This window comes from Myxine glutinosa, chromosome 8 (genome assembly GCF_964187855.1).
Source record: "Myxine glutinosa chromosome 8, kmMyxGlut1.1, whole genome shotgun sequence".
Classification (NCBI taxonomy): Eukaryota; Metazoa; Chordata; class Myxini; order Myxiniformes; family Myxinidae; genus Myxine; species Myxine glutinosa.
In genome coordinates, this window is record NC_136268.1 from 74,627,314 (window position 1) to 74,642,579 (window position 15,266).

Genomic DNA, 15,266 nt, shown 5'->3' on the forward strand with positions numbered 1-15,266 from the left:
ACCTCCCATGTAGATCAAATTTGTGCAGCCTCTTTCTAATGGTGGACTCATGCACTTTGACATCAACAGTGGCAAGAGCTACCTGTAGGTCCCGTGATGACATTCTGGGGTTCTTAGAGACTTATTTCAGCATATTGCGGTCTGCTCTTGGGCTGAACTTGCTGGGGTGGCCTGGCCTGAACAAGTTTGCAGATGCTTGGAATCTTCTCCACTTGTAGATGATCTTCCGGACAGTCGAATGATTGATTTCAAATTGTTTGGAGATCTTTTAAAATCCCTTCCCAGACTCGTAGGCATCTATAACCTTCTTTCTGAAGGCCTCAGAGAGCTCTTTTGATCTTGGCATGGTGACGCCACACACTTCAACAACAAAGAGCAAACCAAACTAAATGTCTGAGGTTTAAATAAGACAGGTTCCTCCAAGATCCGCTCTAATGATGTTCTAATAATTTGCACCTGAGCTGGTGCACCTGATTCTAATTTTAGGTATTTGAAGTAGTGATAAATGTAGGGGTGTACTTACTTTTTCCACATGTGAAATTTGTATTTATGTTTATTTAAAATATACAATGGACTACAAAATGTAAATGTTTCATGATATTTGTTGTATTATATCACCTTTATCTATCAATATTGTTGAAATGAAGATCAAATAGCTGTATGTTGAAATATGTTGAAAAAGTCAAAACTTTACATGGGGTGTACTTACTTTTTCACGTGACTGTACATATGCAAAAAGGCACTTCCTTGCTTTAATGGTGAGAACCAGCCAGCCTTTTTGCATTTAATAGACGAGTTTGGTCCTCATTGGTCAGATTTTGTGCAGTATGCCATCTTGACTCGGGAAAATAAGCCCAAAATCCAGATGGGCGGCTCTGTTTAATGTTTAATCAATGATGTCCAACGAATCAAATATATGTCTGTTGACAGAGTAGCTGGGCGGATTCCTCCGGGATGGAGGTGAAGCTTTGGTCTAGGACTTCGGTCCATAGGAGATCGGGACAGAGATTGTCATGCAGTATGTCATTGACATATATAAATGGTTGAGGCTCGTGGAGGACTTAGTGCTGGTACACTGAACAAATCAGGATGCAATAGGACAAAAGGAACACCAGAGGGGAAGGGGGGGGGGCACCAACAGCAGAACCGAAGGCCAAGACGGAGGGAGATGGACAAATAATGGGTGTGGGGAGGAATGGGGGCCAGAGAGGATGCATGGGGTGGACAAGATGGAAACAGAAGGAAACTCTCAGGAGGGAAAACTGGAAATTTGGAAGGAGGAGGGATTGGGGTGGGGTGGAATGGAGGGGGGGAGAGCGTAGAAAAGATCATTGCTTGGGAGCGGGGATGATCTGAGATGGTGGTGAACAGCGATTTTGAAGACCTTGAGGAAAAAATGAGGGAAGAACTTAAGACGTGGAGGGAAGAATGAGTATTAATAAAGACATAAATTGTGAAAAGGAAGAGAAGTTATAGCATGGATAAGAGAAAGGAGATTGCAGTGAGAGAATGGGAATGGAGGGAAAGGAGATTAAAATTACACCATTTACACGAGTAATATGTGGATGACTCGATATGGAGGTCTTCATCCAAGAAGGTTTAAATGATCTTGTGCAATTCACATTAATGTATGACCTTCTATTCCATATCCGTGTTGATGCAGATGTAGCTTGGAAAACAAAAACATGACTTTTTAATATTGATCACTGCATCTCAGCTAAAGGGAGAAGCAGTAGCAGGAGAGACACCGAACCATTCAAGTCAAGGTTAAAAAAACATGGAATAGTACTGCGTCTAGATATCGAGGACTTAAAATTGCTTCTCTCTCTCTCTCTGTCTCTGTCTCTGTCTCTCTCTCTCTCCGTTCAGGGGGACTTTGGACTGCATTGCCTTTTCATCGGTAGCATTTTATTTTCCATCACAAGTTGCCCTAAAGGCGTCAAGATTCGAGCATAATGTGGGGTCTGGCACCACATGTCAACCAGACCAGATGGGGCAGGCCATTAATGAGTCAGCTGGGTTTTAATGACAGTCTCATAATGACTTTGTAAATCTCTTGAGACTTGTTTCGTTTCTAGAAGCTTCAAATCCAAATCCTTAACACTGCACTGCTGCCTTCAGGCTGGATTTGAACCTACAATATCTGGGAACTGCTAGGCCGCTACCGTATATTCCCAACTCGTTGTCCTTTTGTGATACAAGTTCATTATTGATAATGTACAATTGCAATTAATTAATTGTAATTGTGTAATTGTTCATTATTTGTACTCTGCTTACAATTTAATCCGTGACCCAGATATCAGATTGTTGATGGAGATCACTGGTATCACAACTCGTAGTTTAAACCTCGAGGTGTCATCAGGATGGCATTTTGTAAATGGGATTCCATTTTTATAGAACATCTAACCATGACTGCTCTTTGACTGCACAAAATTGCACAGAAATACTCCGACCAGAGATCGCTCAAGTATACTTTACTTGTATTTCACTATCTCGCTTCCTTGGAGATGTATGACATGGATGATGTTGATTGCACACATGTAACAGCACATAAGATATGAAAAGCCAGAACATTATTTTGAAAGTGTGTACAGGTTGGGCTACAGAACTACTCTCGTTGAATCGCTTGATGTTTCCTTGTGTCACAAAGAGGCCGAGATGTATCGAAAGATCAGTTGCGCTGTGGGTCTAGATGAATGTGTTTTGTACACTTTGTGAAATATACTATGGATTCTTGTTGATGGTATGATTCACTCTACAACCCATTTAAAGGTCAACATATTCTACTATATTACAAATTGCTTGTGAGTCACAAGGAGGGAGTTTATCCATCGTCGTCGGATCCAATTGCACTGGGAAATGAACACAGAATAGATAATAATTCAAAGGCCAGCATGCTACTTTTGAGTTTGTGGTGTTTCCACGTAGTTGCACTCTATGCAGATAGGTTGCTTTAAGCAGTGTATAATCACTAAGGTAACGAGGTAACCTTCATATAATAAAACGGACTTATCTATACTGCGTGATATTCCATTAAAATTTACATCTCGTGTCTCTTTCATTCTCTTCTTTTGCATTGGGGAAATGACTGCACACAATACAGTTTCCTTCTTTGCTTGGCCTGCCATCTAATTACCCATGAATATTTTGAGAAAATGACACATGGGTCAAATTAATTGCTGCTTCATATCGACGCTTTTGTACAACTTTCAGCGCTTTCTCAATCATGCCAAAGCACTCAGCATGGCGTCCAGACGACAAAGCTCTGCACGCTATTGTACACGTGCACTATAAAACATTCAAAGATGTGGATCTCCTGCAATACACCACCTAATGTATACCTTGATGTAACTACTATGCATTAAAATTTCACAAAAATCTATCTCCGCGGTTCACTTGTTTTCTTTGGAGAATTCTCAGTTTTATCCTCAGGAGGAACAGGTACTACCCAAAAAATGGTCTTCCCAGTTCCCACCCACGGGGTTCAGCAACAATAACGACTTCATGCTAATTTGCCATCAACGTGCACGTCAGTTGGGATGTTTAGCCGGGCATCCATCTGCCAGTATTGGTTTTCCGGGGGACGTTGTAGATCCTGTGGTGTCTTTAAAAAAAGAGAAGGTGATTGGCACTGGCAACCTGAATAATATCCAAATTCTATGTAGCTCTACAAAATCCACCACCCAAATTTTTTCTGTCGTCAAGTTATGCTGTGGACCCGTTGAAGCTGTTGAAGCTGTGGAAATTGATTTTTCCAGTGGACGTTAAAGATCCCACGTTGTCCTTCGCCAAATAGTATGTGATTGGCACTGGCACCTTGAACAAATTACAAATTCTTCTTCCCCGATTAGCTCCACAAAGTCCAACCCCTCATTTTGGTCTCTGCCCACACCTCACCCACTGCAGGCCAATGGTCTATGGCAGAGTGTGCAACATTGCCAGTGTGGTGCAGGAATCACAGAAATCCAATGAACCTGATAAGATTACACCTCCCCAACACCCCAAATCTTTCCCTGCAAGGCTTACAGAAAAAGGAAATAAATATGCTGCACCTTCTACAACACATCAGAATTCGGCAATGCAGGCTTGATGACTCATGCGATGTAGGAGTCAGGCTGCCAGAAGCTGTGTGCAAGCATACAAAATTAGGTCCAACTACCAGGAATGAACAAGCTAGATCTCTGCATATGAGCAACAGCTTTTGGTAATGTAATGTTTTAAGATTTGGTCTTATGACTTAAACACTTCATATCAAGTTGATCTCTATGAATATTCTCTAAGAATAATTCAATCTAAGATTCATGTATAATATCTGAGATTCATAATTCAAAGAATTCAATCTAAAATCTCTAAGAATAATTCAATGGTGCAGCTCATTTATCTGGATTTGGCGTTGGCAAGGAAAGATCAGTTCTGAGTGATAGTTAATTAGTAATCGAAAACATCTTGTATATCACTTCTCCATACACTCTTCTGCAGGCCATCACACGCTCACTCGTTGCTTCGGTGCTTGGTGGTGTTGGTTGGGAAGACCATTTTGCTCTGCGCCGGTTGCCGGGTGGCCCCGGGGAGGCTGGCCTATGGCTGCGGCCGGAAATGCGAGTGTCAGGACCCAGGGTGCCTAGCGAAGCGCAGCGACCTTCGCTGGAGCCAAGGTTGGGACCGCACTAATTCCACACTAGATTAGTTGCCATTTCAATGGAATACCATAGTATGTGTGAAGGCTGGTGATGGTCTGTGTGGGTGGACAAGAGGAACTATGGATCTCATCAACTAGAAGTTGATTAGAGTTTGTTTTCTGCTGTGGGAAATGATGTGCGGCCAACTCTTCAAGCATTAGCTTTTAATCGGAAAACCTCTTTTGCTCGGCTGAGTAAGGGCGAATGCTTGAAATGTTGGCTGAACCTCATTTCCCACAGTGGTAAACAAACATATGCGGGTGTGTGGGTGCCTTCTGATACCTCAGGGATGCGGGTGTCTTCTGATACCTCAGGGAGATGGATGCCCCTGCCTTGCATAAACGCAGGTCACCTGTGGGTAAGGTGTAGTACCTGTCAGCCTCCCTTACCAGGCTAACGGTCCGCAGCCATGCGGTTTAAATGGCAGATGGCTCTGCACAACTGGTGGATGCGAGTTCAGTCGACTCCAACAGCACGGGCGGAAGAGGGTGAATTCCCCCTCCCCCCCCCCCCCCCCGCCTCCTCTATACCAAACACTTACCCGTGTGTACCAGCCATATAAAGGCAATGCCATCATTGCCCGAGGAGACTCGACATCATCATCAAAAAAACATACTCTTATCAACATGTTTACCTCTGCAGGAAATGAAGGCATTTGTTGAGGTACAACATATTAGCTTGTTAGCTTAGGACTTGCGGAATGGCTTGTAGATTGGAAACTGGACTGGATTGGAAACTGCCTCAGTGATAGGCAGCAAAGAGTGGTTGTGAGTGGGAGGATGTCTGGCTGGGAGGTAGTGGAGTACCTCAGGGATCAATCCTACCAGGACCATTAATATTCGTAATTTACATGAACTAATAGGTTAAGAGTCGGATTTCTAAATTTGCAGACTACACAAAGATTGGAGGTAAGGTAGATGGCAGATAGTGGGATGATCAGATTCAGGAAAGTCTAGATACTTTAATAGATTGGCCACAAGATTGGCAGATGCAGTTTAACATAAAAAATGTATATGTAACATGTAATGTGTTCGTGTATGGGTGAAAAATCGTGAAAATGGGGGGAAGGATTTGGGGGTGTAATGGATATGGAGGGTAAGCAGACAGCACATTGCTAGGCAGCTTCACGTAAAGCAAACAGGGTTTTAGGTTGTATTTGTCGGGGATTCAACTATAAATCAAAATAGGTAGTGTTAACACTTTATAGGAATTTAGTGAGGCCTCGTATAGAATATTATGTTCAACTTTGGTCACCACATCTGAAGATGGATATAGCTGCCATAGTGAGGGTACAGCATCGAGCTACTAAATTGGTTCTGGGGTTAGCCAGATTAAGCTATGAGGAAAGTTTGAAGGAGACAGGAATTTATACATTAGAAAGGAGGCAATTATGAGGGGATCTGATAGAGATGTTTAATTCATGAAGGTTGTGCACAATATAAATGCGGTGGAGGTTGTCAGCAAGGTGAACATTGTTAGGACGAGGGGCCATAGCTTGAGGGTAAAGACTGTGAGAGGTTAGAACAGTTTTAAGGCAGGGGTCTTTCAGTCGGAGAGTGGTTAATGCTTGGAATGGTCTCTCCAGAAAGGTAATGGCAGCGGAGGGGTGGATAGGTTTAAATGGGAATTAGATAGGTATCTGGATGCATTGGAGATAGAGGGGTATCGGGATATTGGCTGGACTTCTGTGTGGATAGGTGATGGATCCTGGCATTGGTGCAGCACAGGCATGATGGGCCAAATGGCCTTCTCCTGCTCCAAAGCTCCTTGGGAGTAAAATCCACGGTTGTAGTTTGTATCCACTGTCTGAATGATTTTGAATTAATTAAACCATTTCAGATATCTCCACAATTCGCAATTGGCCAACAAATGCCAACATATGGATTTCAAGTGAGGGAAGAAAGATTTTGCTTGAATTATGGATTGGAATGCTGGCTTTTTAAAATTTCATCAACAATATATATTCCATGGTTGACGTCTTAATCGCTATGATGATGTCACCCGTTACTATGGCAACATATACGATGGTATTTCCAGCTTTCATTCCACTATATTTTCAGGTATGAGCTGCGGATCCGTTACTTCCCAAAGAGTTTTGTCAGCATTTTTGCAAAGGACAAAGCAATGCTATCCTACTTGTATCACCAGGTATTCTCAAATGTAATTAAAAATATATTGGACATGTTTTTATTTTTTTTTATTTTTGTAAAAACAAGAGTACATTACTATAGTATATTACAATGTACAATTTTCAGCTGTAAAGTACAGAAAGTATTCATTATTCCTCTGATATTGCTTTCAGGTTTGGAGCGATTACATGCAGGACTATGCTGACCAGGTGAACCAGGACATGGCTTTGCAGCTGGGCTGCTTGGAGATCAGGTGGGATGCTTTGACGATGTCGTTATTTTCACAATCGATATTGCTATAAATCAAAAGGTTTAACATTTCTGATTAAAAACAAAGTTTGTTTCAAGTCGATCACTACTTCCTGCGTTAAAGAGATGGTGCGTTCGAAGAGATGTACAAATAAGATGCTCACAACAATCCAAGAAATGTCAGCTTTTTTTTCTCTCTGTATATCTATTATTATAGACATGAACAGGATTATAAATAATTAATTGACGTATGATGGAAAATTACACACCCAGACCAACCCTACAGGGTTGCCTCGATAGCTCAGATGGCAGAGCATTGCTACAGTTCACCAGAGGACCTGTGTTCGATTCCTGGTCTGGGCATGTAATTTTCTCACATGCATCAATTAATTTGTCCACATATGTCAATAAAAATTTCTACTTCAATCAATCAAATGTACCATACTGTTGATATCGCATATGAACTGCCAAAGCAGTTCCTTGGCAAGTGTTATGCTGGGTGGTTTGCTGCTGCCTTCCCAGAAGTCGGTGCAGGCACGAATTTTTAATTTGTTCCAGGTGAAGAGACGATAACTCTCCTACTCTGACCGAAAGACCTGAAGGATCTTAATGCTAGCAGATTGGACAACCAGCTTAGTCTCAATCTGAGGGCGGTGCACACATTGGTGCAGTGCCTTACAAAACAATTAACCAGGATGACCGGTTACAACTGGGTCGAGATTCAAACCCAGAATAAACAGCTCAGAGACGAGTGTGCATATCTCTAGGGCCTAGGGCTCTAGGCTCTCCTGTATAGTTTTTTACTTGCCACATTTGTGCAAGATCAGCATTCTGCAAGGTTTTATGTCAATATTCTTGTGGAGGAATTTGATTGTCGCATTGGCTAGGAATTGCCCCTCTGCTTAAACCCAGGGTATGGGTATTTCTATCCCTTAATCAAATCGTGCTACAAAGCCCGCTCTCGCTTCTAAAGCGGTGGCCAATTGTTGGCCTGGGCCTGTGGTAGTTTTCCCCGTTTTTACAGCTACTGTATAACAGTGAGTTTGGCAATGCCAATGTGGTATGCGGGAAGGGTAGTCTTCATGAAGGTTAAAGCGGGCAGATTAAAAAGAATGGATTTTATCAACGGAAAGCCACTAAGACTATTTTAACCACTCTCGTGAGCGGCGGGTACATTTCAAGCATTAGCTTTTTATCAGTGCAAAAGAGGGTATTTCCCTCTTTGTGTTACCTTTCGTCAGTGTTCGCGGTCCTTGTTCTGTTTTGCTCTGATGAAGGGCTAATGCTCAATGTCAGCTAAACCTCACTTTCCTTGGCAGTTAACATACTCTTAACCATGTGTTTTCAGTCCATAAAATCCAGAGTGTGGTGTGGTGAATCTAAGAGTGTTTGACATTGATGAGACAAAGGGTACTTTCTCTTTCTTGTTGCGGTTAGCTATTTATGCTAGCGGATGCCTGACAAAGCCTCACGGCATGGCCATGCTCTAGCTTATGGTCAATTATTTCGAGGAAATGGACTGGAGGATAATAGGCTTTTCTATTTTGATGCCATCGATGCGCTGTTGTTTTAACTTTTCAAAAATGTTAATTCAATGAGAGAGCCGATGCAAAACGTTGTTTTTATGTACGAGTACACCCACTCACTATGGGAGCGGAAAAAAGGGTCCTACCTCTTTGGGGTATATAGATTACAGTCGATCTATGGTCTGATCTCAAGAACATTGGGTGTCTGTGTTCATTCACCAAGTTTCTTGTGGAGAGATCGCCAAGTGGTTTAAGCATTTGAGCAAGCACTCCATTCAAAACCGTTAAGGAATGGCTGGCTTGGCAAGCGCTAGCTAGCTGCTTGGTAAAGGAGCACAACCCGAGCTTCTCCCTTTCAGTTTCGTATCAAACAGCAGGAGTAAGTTACAAAAGTTTGCTACGAAAAATGCCACGGTAGCGGCAGAAAGGGCCATGTTATTAAACCAACATTTGTGGGTTATATAGAGTACAGTAGATCTTCGCTCAGTTCTGTAAGTAAACCTTACTTCACGGATGTCGGGATTCCTCCAAATTTAGTGTTATAAAGTTTAGTGTATTTACAAATTTAGTGTATTTAGTGCATTTAGTGTTATAAAGAGCATTAGTGACTGTTTAAAAAGCTAAGCATATGTGTTTGTGGTTTATAATATTTTTACTTCCTGTAGAAGCCGTTGCACCCATGGAAACGCCATTATAACTATAAGCTATTTATACACATTATCACAGCAGGAAAAATGCCTTGGTGAAGTGGGACATTATTCGTATTAATATTGTTTTGTAATAACATTAACAATATGCGATTGTGGCGGACACGAAGCTCACTGGCGTGATGGCATCATTCCGCGCACCAAGTGGGCGGCGGCCATGCCCGAGGGGTAGGCATGGCCGCGGCATATACACCGAGCTCGCAGCCCGGAGCGCTCCAGTGCTACAGTGGAGCTCTTGAAATAAAGACTCTTTTAACCTACCGCGTTGTCCGCTTCCTCCTTGTTATACAAGTAAGCGCGCGTAGCACTGCGCTTCATTGCTGACCCTCCGACATTGGATCAGCCACCGCTGACCGACCGAATACGCCATCGCAATGGCAAACAACGCGGTTACGACCAAACTCCCCGAGTTCTGGGAGGCGCAAGCTGAAGTATGGTTCCTGCAGGCAGAAGCCCAGTTCCGACTTCGAGGCATCACGGTGGACGAGACCATGTACTGCCATGTGGTCGCCTCCCTCGGGCCCGGCACGGCCGCCCGCGTCGTGTCGGTCCTGAGGAACCCACCGGCCGACGGCAGGTACGAGGCGATCAAGCGTCTCCTCCTCGCCACGTTCGGCCTCACGGTGGACGCACGGGCCAACCGCCTCCTGGACCTCCCCGAGCTCGGCGACACGCGACCGTCGGTCCGCATGGACCATATGCTGTCGCTGATGGGCGACGAAACCCCGAACGCTCTATTCCAGGCATTATTTCGAAGCCAGCTGCCGGCACGAGTACGCCTCGCGTTGGCCGGTTCCGTGACGACGGAACCCCGAGCTCTCGCTGCCGAGGCCGACAAGTTCTTTGCGGCCTGGGACACGCAGGCGAGTTTTGGTGCGGCCGTCGCGCATCACGAGGCTCACCCTGATGCTGATGCACCACACCTCGTGGATCCCGAGGCTGATGCACGCCGCGTGGCCGCCGCCACGCCACGCCCACCACCACCGCCTAAACCGCGGCCTCCGCCTTCGCCGCAAACCTGGTGCCATTTCCACGCCAGGTTTGGCCACAAGGCGAGGAATTGTTGTCCGCCGTGCTCCTTCGGCAAGTCGGGAAACTACAAAGCCGGCGCTCAGTAGCGGCCCTGAGCGTCGGCCATTCCGGCAGCCTTCTTTTTATAACGGACACCTTGTCCGGGCGCCGTTTCCTATGCGACACGGGGGCACAGGTGAGCATTATCCCTGCCTCTACGTCCGACAAGCACACCGTGGGCCGGGGCCCCGCGTTGCTTGCCGCGAACGGAACACCCATATGCACATTCGGGAAGTGCTGCCTCTCCCTGCGGTTCGGAAGGCAACGCTTCACGTGGACGTTCGTAACCGCTAGTGTCCCCATGGCACTGCCCGGTGCGGACCTCCTCTGTGCACACGGGTTGTTGGTAGATGTGAAGAACAGACGTCTCGTCCAGGCTGAAACGTTCAGCTTGCTTGCTTGCGCGCTGAGTAGCTCATTGAGCGGCTCACTGAGCGGCTCACCGAGCAGCTCGCCAAGCGGCTTGCTGAGCGGTTCGGTCCCGGCGAGGTTAGTTTGTATGCTTCCGGCAGCGGTCGACTTCACCCGCCTCCTCGCCAGCTTCCCGGCCCTTACGCGGCCCACCTTCTCGGCGGGGGCCGTCAAGCACGGGGTGGCCCATCACATCCCCACCGTCGGGCCACCGGTCTACGTTCGGGCATGCCACCTCAAGCCGACGAAGCTCGCAGTAGCTAAAGCGGGGTTCGCTACGCTGGAGCGGCTCGGCATCGTGCGGCGCTCCGAGAGTGCTTGGGCGTCGCCGCTCCACATCGTGCCCAAGCCCGGCGGGGGATGGCGACCGTGCGGGGACTACCGGCGCCTCAACGACGCCACCACCCCCGACCGCTACCCCGTCCCCCGCATCCAGGACTTCTCCGCCCGGTTGGCGGGCATGTCCTTCTTTTCGAAGGTGGACCTCATACGCGGCTACCATCAGGTCCCCGTCAGGCCGGAGGACATCCCGAAGACGGCGGTCATCACGCCATTCGGTCTTTTCGAATTTCTTCGGATGCCCTTCGGTTTGAAAAATGCGGCTCAGGCGTTCCAGCGACTAATGGACAGCGTCTTGCGCGACTTGGATTTCGTCTACGTGTACCTGGACGACATCCTCGTCGCCAGCGCGTCCCGCGAAGAGCACCTACACCACCTCTGCACGCTCTTCGAACGTCTGGGCCAGCATGGCCTCATCGAGAACCCCGCCAAGTGCCGGTTCGGCGTCGCCGACATCGACTTTTTGGGGCACCGCGTCACCAGGCACAGGGCCGTCCCCCTACCGGCCAAGGTGGAGGCGGTGAAGGGTTTCCGCGCCCCCGCACGATCAAGGGGCTCCGGGAGTTCCTGGGCATGGTAAAGTTTTACCATCGGTTCCTGCCCCGCATCGCCCAGCTCCTGCGCTCCTTGCACGAGGCCCTCCGGGGCAAGCCGGGCAAAGGTGACGTTACCTGGACCGAGCAGATGGACGCGGCGTTCGCGGGCGCGAAGTTCGCCTTGGCTAACGCCACCATGCTCGCGCACCCGATGCACCGATCGCCCTCACCACCGACGCCTCGGACTACGCGGTGGGCGCGGTGCACGAGCAATGGTTGCGGGGTGCCTGGCAACCGCTGGCGTTCTTCAGCCGGCAGCTTCGCCCGCCCGAACGCCGTTATAGTACCTTTGACCGCGAGTTGCTTGGGCTTCACCTGGCGGTCAGGCACTTCCGCCATCTGCTCGAGGGCCGTGCGTTCACGGCCTTCGTCGACCACAAGCCACTGGTCTTCGCGATGGGCAAGTTCGCCGAGCCGTGGTCGGCCCGGCAGCAGCGTCACCTCTCGGCCGTGTCCGAATATACCACGGACATCCGGCACGTCGCGGGTAAAGACAACCCGGTGGCGGATTGCCTTTCCCGGTCCGTCGCCCACGTCGCCCACGCGGTCCACCTTGGCATCGACTATGCCCGGATGGCGGTGGACCAGGCCGCCGACCCAGGCGTCCAGGCCTTGCGGACCGCCGTCATGGGCCTCCGTGTCACCGAGGTGCCGTTCGACGGCGCGGCCCTCTTGTGCGACGTCTCCCTCGGGCGGCCTTGCCCCATCGTGCCTGCGGGCTGGCAGCACCAGGTTTTTGACGCCATCCACGGCCTGTCCCACCCGAGCACGAAGGCCTCCCAGAGGTTGGTCGCCGACAAGTTTGTCTGGCATGGCCTCCGGAAGGCCATCCGCGGCTGGACCAGGACGTGCCTCACGTGCCAGCGCGCGAAGGTGCACCGGCACACCCAGGCCCCATTGGCCCCGTTTATGGTGCCAGAACGTAGGTTCGACCACGTGCGCGTGGACCTGGTGGGACCTCTGCCCCCCTCGCGGGGTTTCACCCATGTCCTGACAATGGTGGACCGCACCACCCGGTGGCCGGAGGCCGTGCCTTTGGCGGCGACGACGGCGGCGGACGTCGCGCAGGCGTTCATCGCCACCTGGGTCGCCCGGTTCGGCGCCCCCTCGGACATCTCGTCCGACCGCGGCCCCCAGTTCACCTCGGAGCTCTGGGGGGCGATCGCGCGGGGGCTCGGGGTCCAGCTGCACCGAACCACGGCCTACCACCCCCAGGCCAATGGCCTGTGCGAGCGGTTCCACCGCTCGTTGAAGGCCGCGCGCCGGGCCACCCTCCGCGACGGCGGCTGGGTCGACAGGCTCCCCCTGGGTCCTGTTGGGCCTCCGGATGGCACCCAAGGACGACCTGCGCGCATCCGCGGCGGAGTTGGTCTACGGACAACCGCTGCGGGTGCCGGGCGAGTTCCTCCCCGACCCCACGGCACCATGGTCCGCGGCGCAGGAGCGCTCCGCGCTGCAGGAGACAGCCCGGCGGTTCGCCCCGGTGCCGACGGCGCACCACGGGCACCCGCCTACGCACGTCGCCCTGGAGCTTCGCACCGCGGAGTACGTCTTCGTCCGGCACGACGCCCACCGGACACCACTGCGGCCCCCGTACGACGGGCCTTTCCGCGTGCTGGAGACCGGGGTGAAACATTTCACCTTGGACATCGGCGGTACTCCCGACCGCGTCTCAGTGGATCGCCTCAAGCCGGCCCACCTCGAAGTGGACCACCCACCGCCGGTGGCTCGGCCCCCACGTCGGGGCCGCCCCCCTGCGGGCGGACCCCCGGCACCACCCAGGCCCGCCGGCACGCCGCCCCCCGGTCCTGCACCCATCCCGGGTGCGGCCGGAGGCATCCCAGCTGGCATCCCTGCACCCCGGACGCCACCAGTCGCTAGAGGGCGCTTCGGCCGGGTCATCCGTTTGCCCCGCAAACTGACCCTCCAGGTGCGTGGGAATTCTGGGGGCGCGCGTCTGGCGGACACGCTCACTGGCGTGATGGCATCAATCTGCGCAGCAAGTGGGCGGCGGCCACGCCCGAGGGGTAGGCGTGGGCGGCGGCCACGCCCGAGGGGTAGGCGTGGCCGCGGGATATATACCGGGCTCGCAGCCCGGAGCGCTCCAGTGCTACAGTGGAGCTCTTGAAATAAAAACTCTTTAAACCTACCGCGTTGTCCGCTTCCTCCTTCTTATACAAGTAAGCGCGCGTAGCACCGCGCTTCACGATTATCATTAATTTTGTTATTAAAAGCGCCTTTGGAAAAACGCCATGATAAATGTTCTTCTTAGGAGAAACGCCACGATAAAGCCAATTTAACATTGATATACACCTCAACACGCAACGCCATTGACGGCAATGGTGGGGAAAACCCGCTCAGGGGAGAAAACCTCCTTGGGGAGGGGGGCAAATGAATGCGCTACAACCTTCATTATGTAACCATTCGTCCGCCTGTCTAGTTTGGTTGAGATTGGATAATTAAGGACGGAATGTATTGGCATCAAAAATTCATCAGACAGACAGACACGAAATGGCGTATTTTAGTATGATGAGTACGCCCATTGGAAATAACCTGCATATCTTGTTTAATGACTGTGTTTGTCTAAGCGTAGATGTTTCTACAAAGATGTTCCTTTTGTCGCACTGGAGAAGAAGTCAAACTTTGAACTACTTGAGTGAGTGTTTGTCAACGTACAACTTTTATTGTTGAATTTGTTTTTATTCTTAACTTTGATTGTATGATGCTTTAGTCACATGGTGTTCTCATCACATGGCTTGTTCTGCAGGAAGGATGAAGGTCTTTGTCGATTCTTTCCCAAGCGTCTTCTTGATGCAGGAAAGGTCAGTGATCTGCTCCTGCACCTGTGAAACGTTGTACAATTATTTTTGAAGTACAGGTGTTTGCTTTTCTCTTTACAAGATCGAGGCTCATAGATGAGCAAAGTCATGGAGGGTAGGAGGGCATGACCTTATAGTGGAGCAAAGCAATGAACAAACAGGATAAGGGGAAAGAGGAGGGGGCAGAAGCACAGGCGAATACAAGTAAGAGGGTTGGGTTAGGAAGGGTTAATGGTGGTTAAAAATGGTTGTGAGTAAGGTTGGAGGATAACAGGATATGCTGGTGCAATACCTGCTTGAATCCCAGGAGGGAAAAGTGGGATAATGATTACTATTTAAATGTAGTTAATTTAACTCAAGAAACATTGTACAAGTCCTAATCTTTCATTTTATTGTACAGTATATCAAAAGATATAATGTTTATTTTACCAGCAGAGAACCCTCTTTATGGATGGGTTAATTTCCCCAGAATTACGGACGACGGGATGATTTGCAATACCAGGAGCGATACACATTTGCATAAAGAGAATTGGGGTCCTCTCCCCCACCCTGAACCTCCAGGGACTATTCATTTATTTTACCACCTGATACCTTCCCAGGCACACCCTGAGTGATTAGTTTTGCTTGTCATGTAACTGCTGTGTTTCGATATTTAGCCAAATTTTTTGATGGAAGTTACTTGTTATTTAATCCTCCAAATGGTGCTTCCAGATTCATCGAGGAGACGCCACTTTTAAACC

The 15,266-nt window shown here is 49.2% G+C and overlaps 1 protein-coding gene across 1 annotated transcript in view; it reads left to right on the plus strand.

Moving 5' to 3' along the window:
* LOC144893291 (focal adhesion kinase 1-like) overlaps positions 1-15,002 on the plus strand; it is a 41,720-nt gene extending 26,718 nt beyond the window's left edge. The window contains exons 3-7 of the mRNA XM_078783399.1: positions 4,480-4,655; positions 6,740-6,827; positions 6,982-7,061; positions 14,301-14,363; positions 14,475-15,002. Of these exons, the coding sequence (XP_078639525.1) occupies positions 4,480-4,655; positions 6,740-6,827; positions 6,982-7,061; positions 14,301-14,363; positions 14,475-14,556 (489 nt within the window). The 3' untranslated portion in view covers positions 14,557-15,002. The remainder of the gene's footprint in view (positions 1-4,479; positions 4,656-6,739; positions 6,828-6,981; positions 7,062-14,300; positions 14,364-14,474) is intronic.
* Positions 15,003-15,266: the final 264 nt, after the last annotated feature.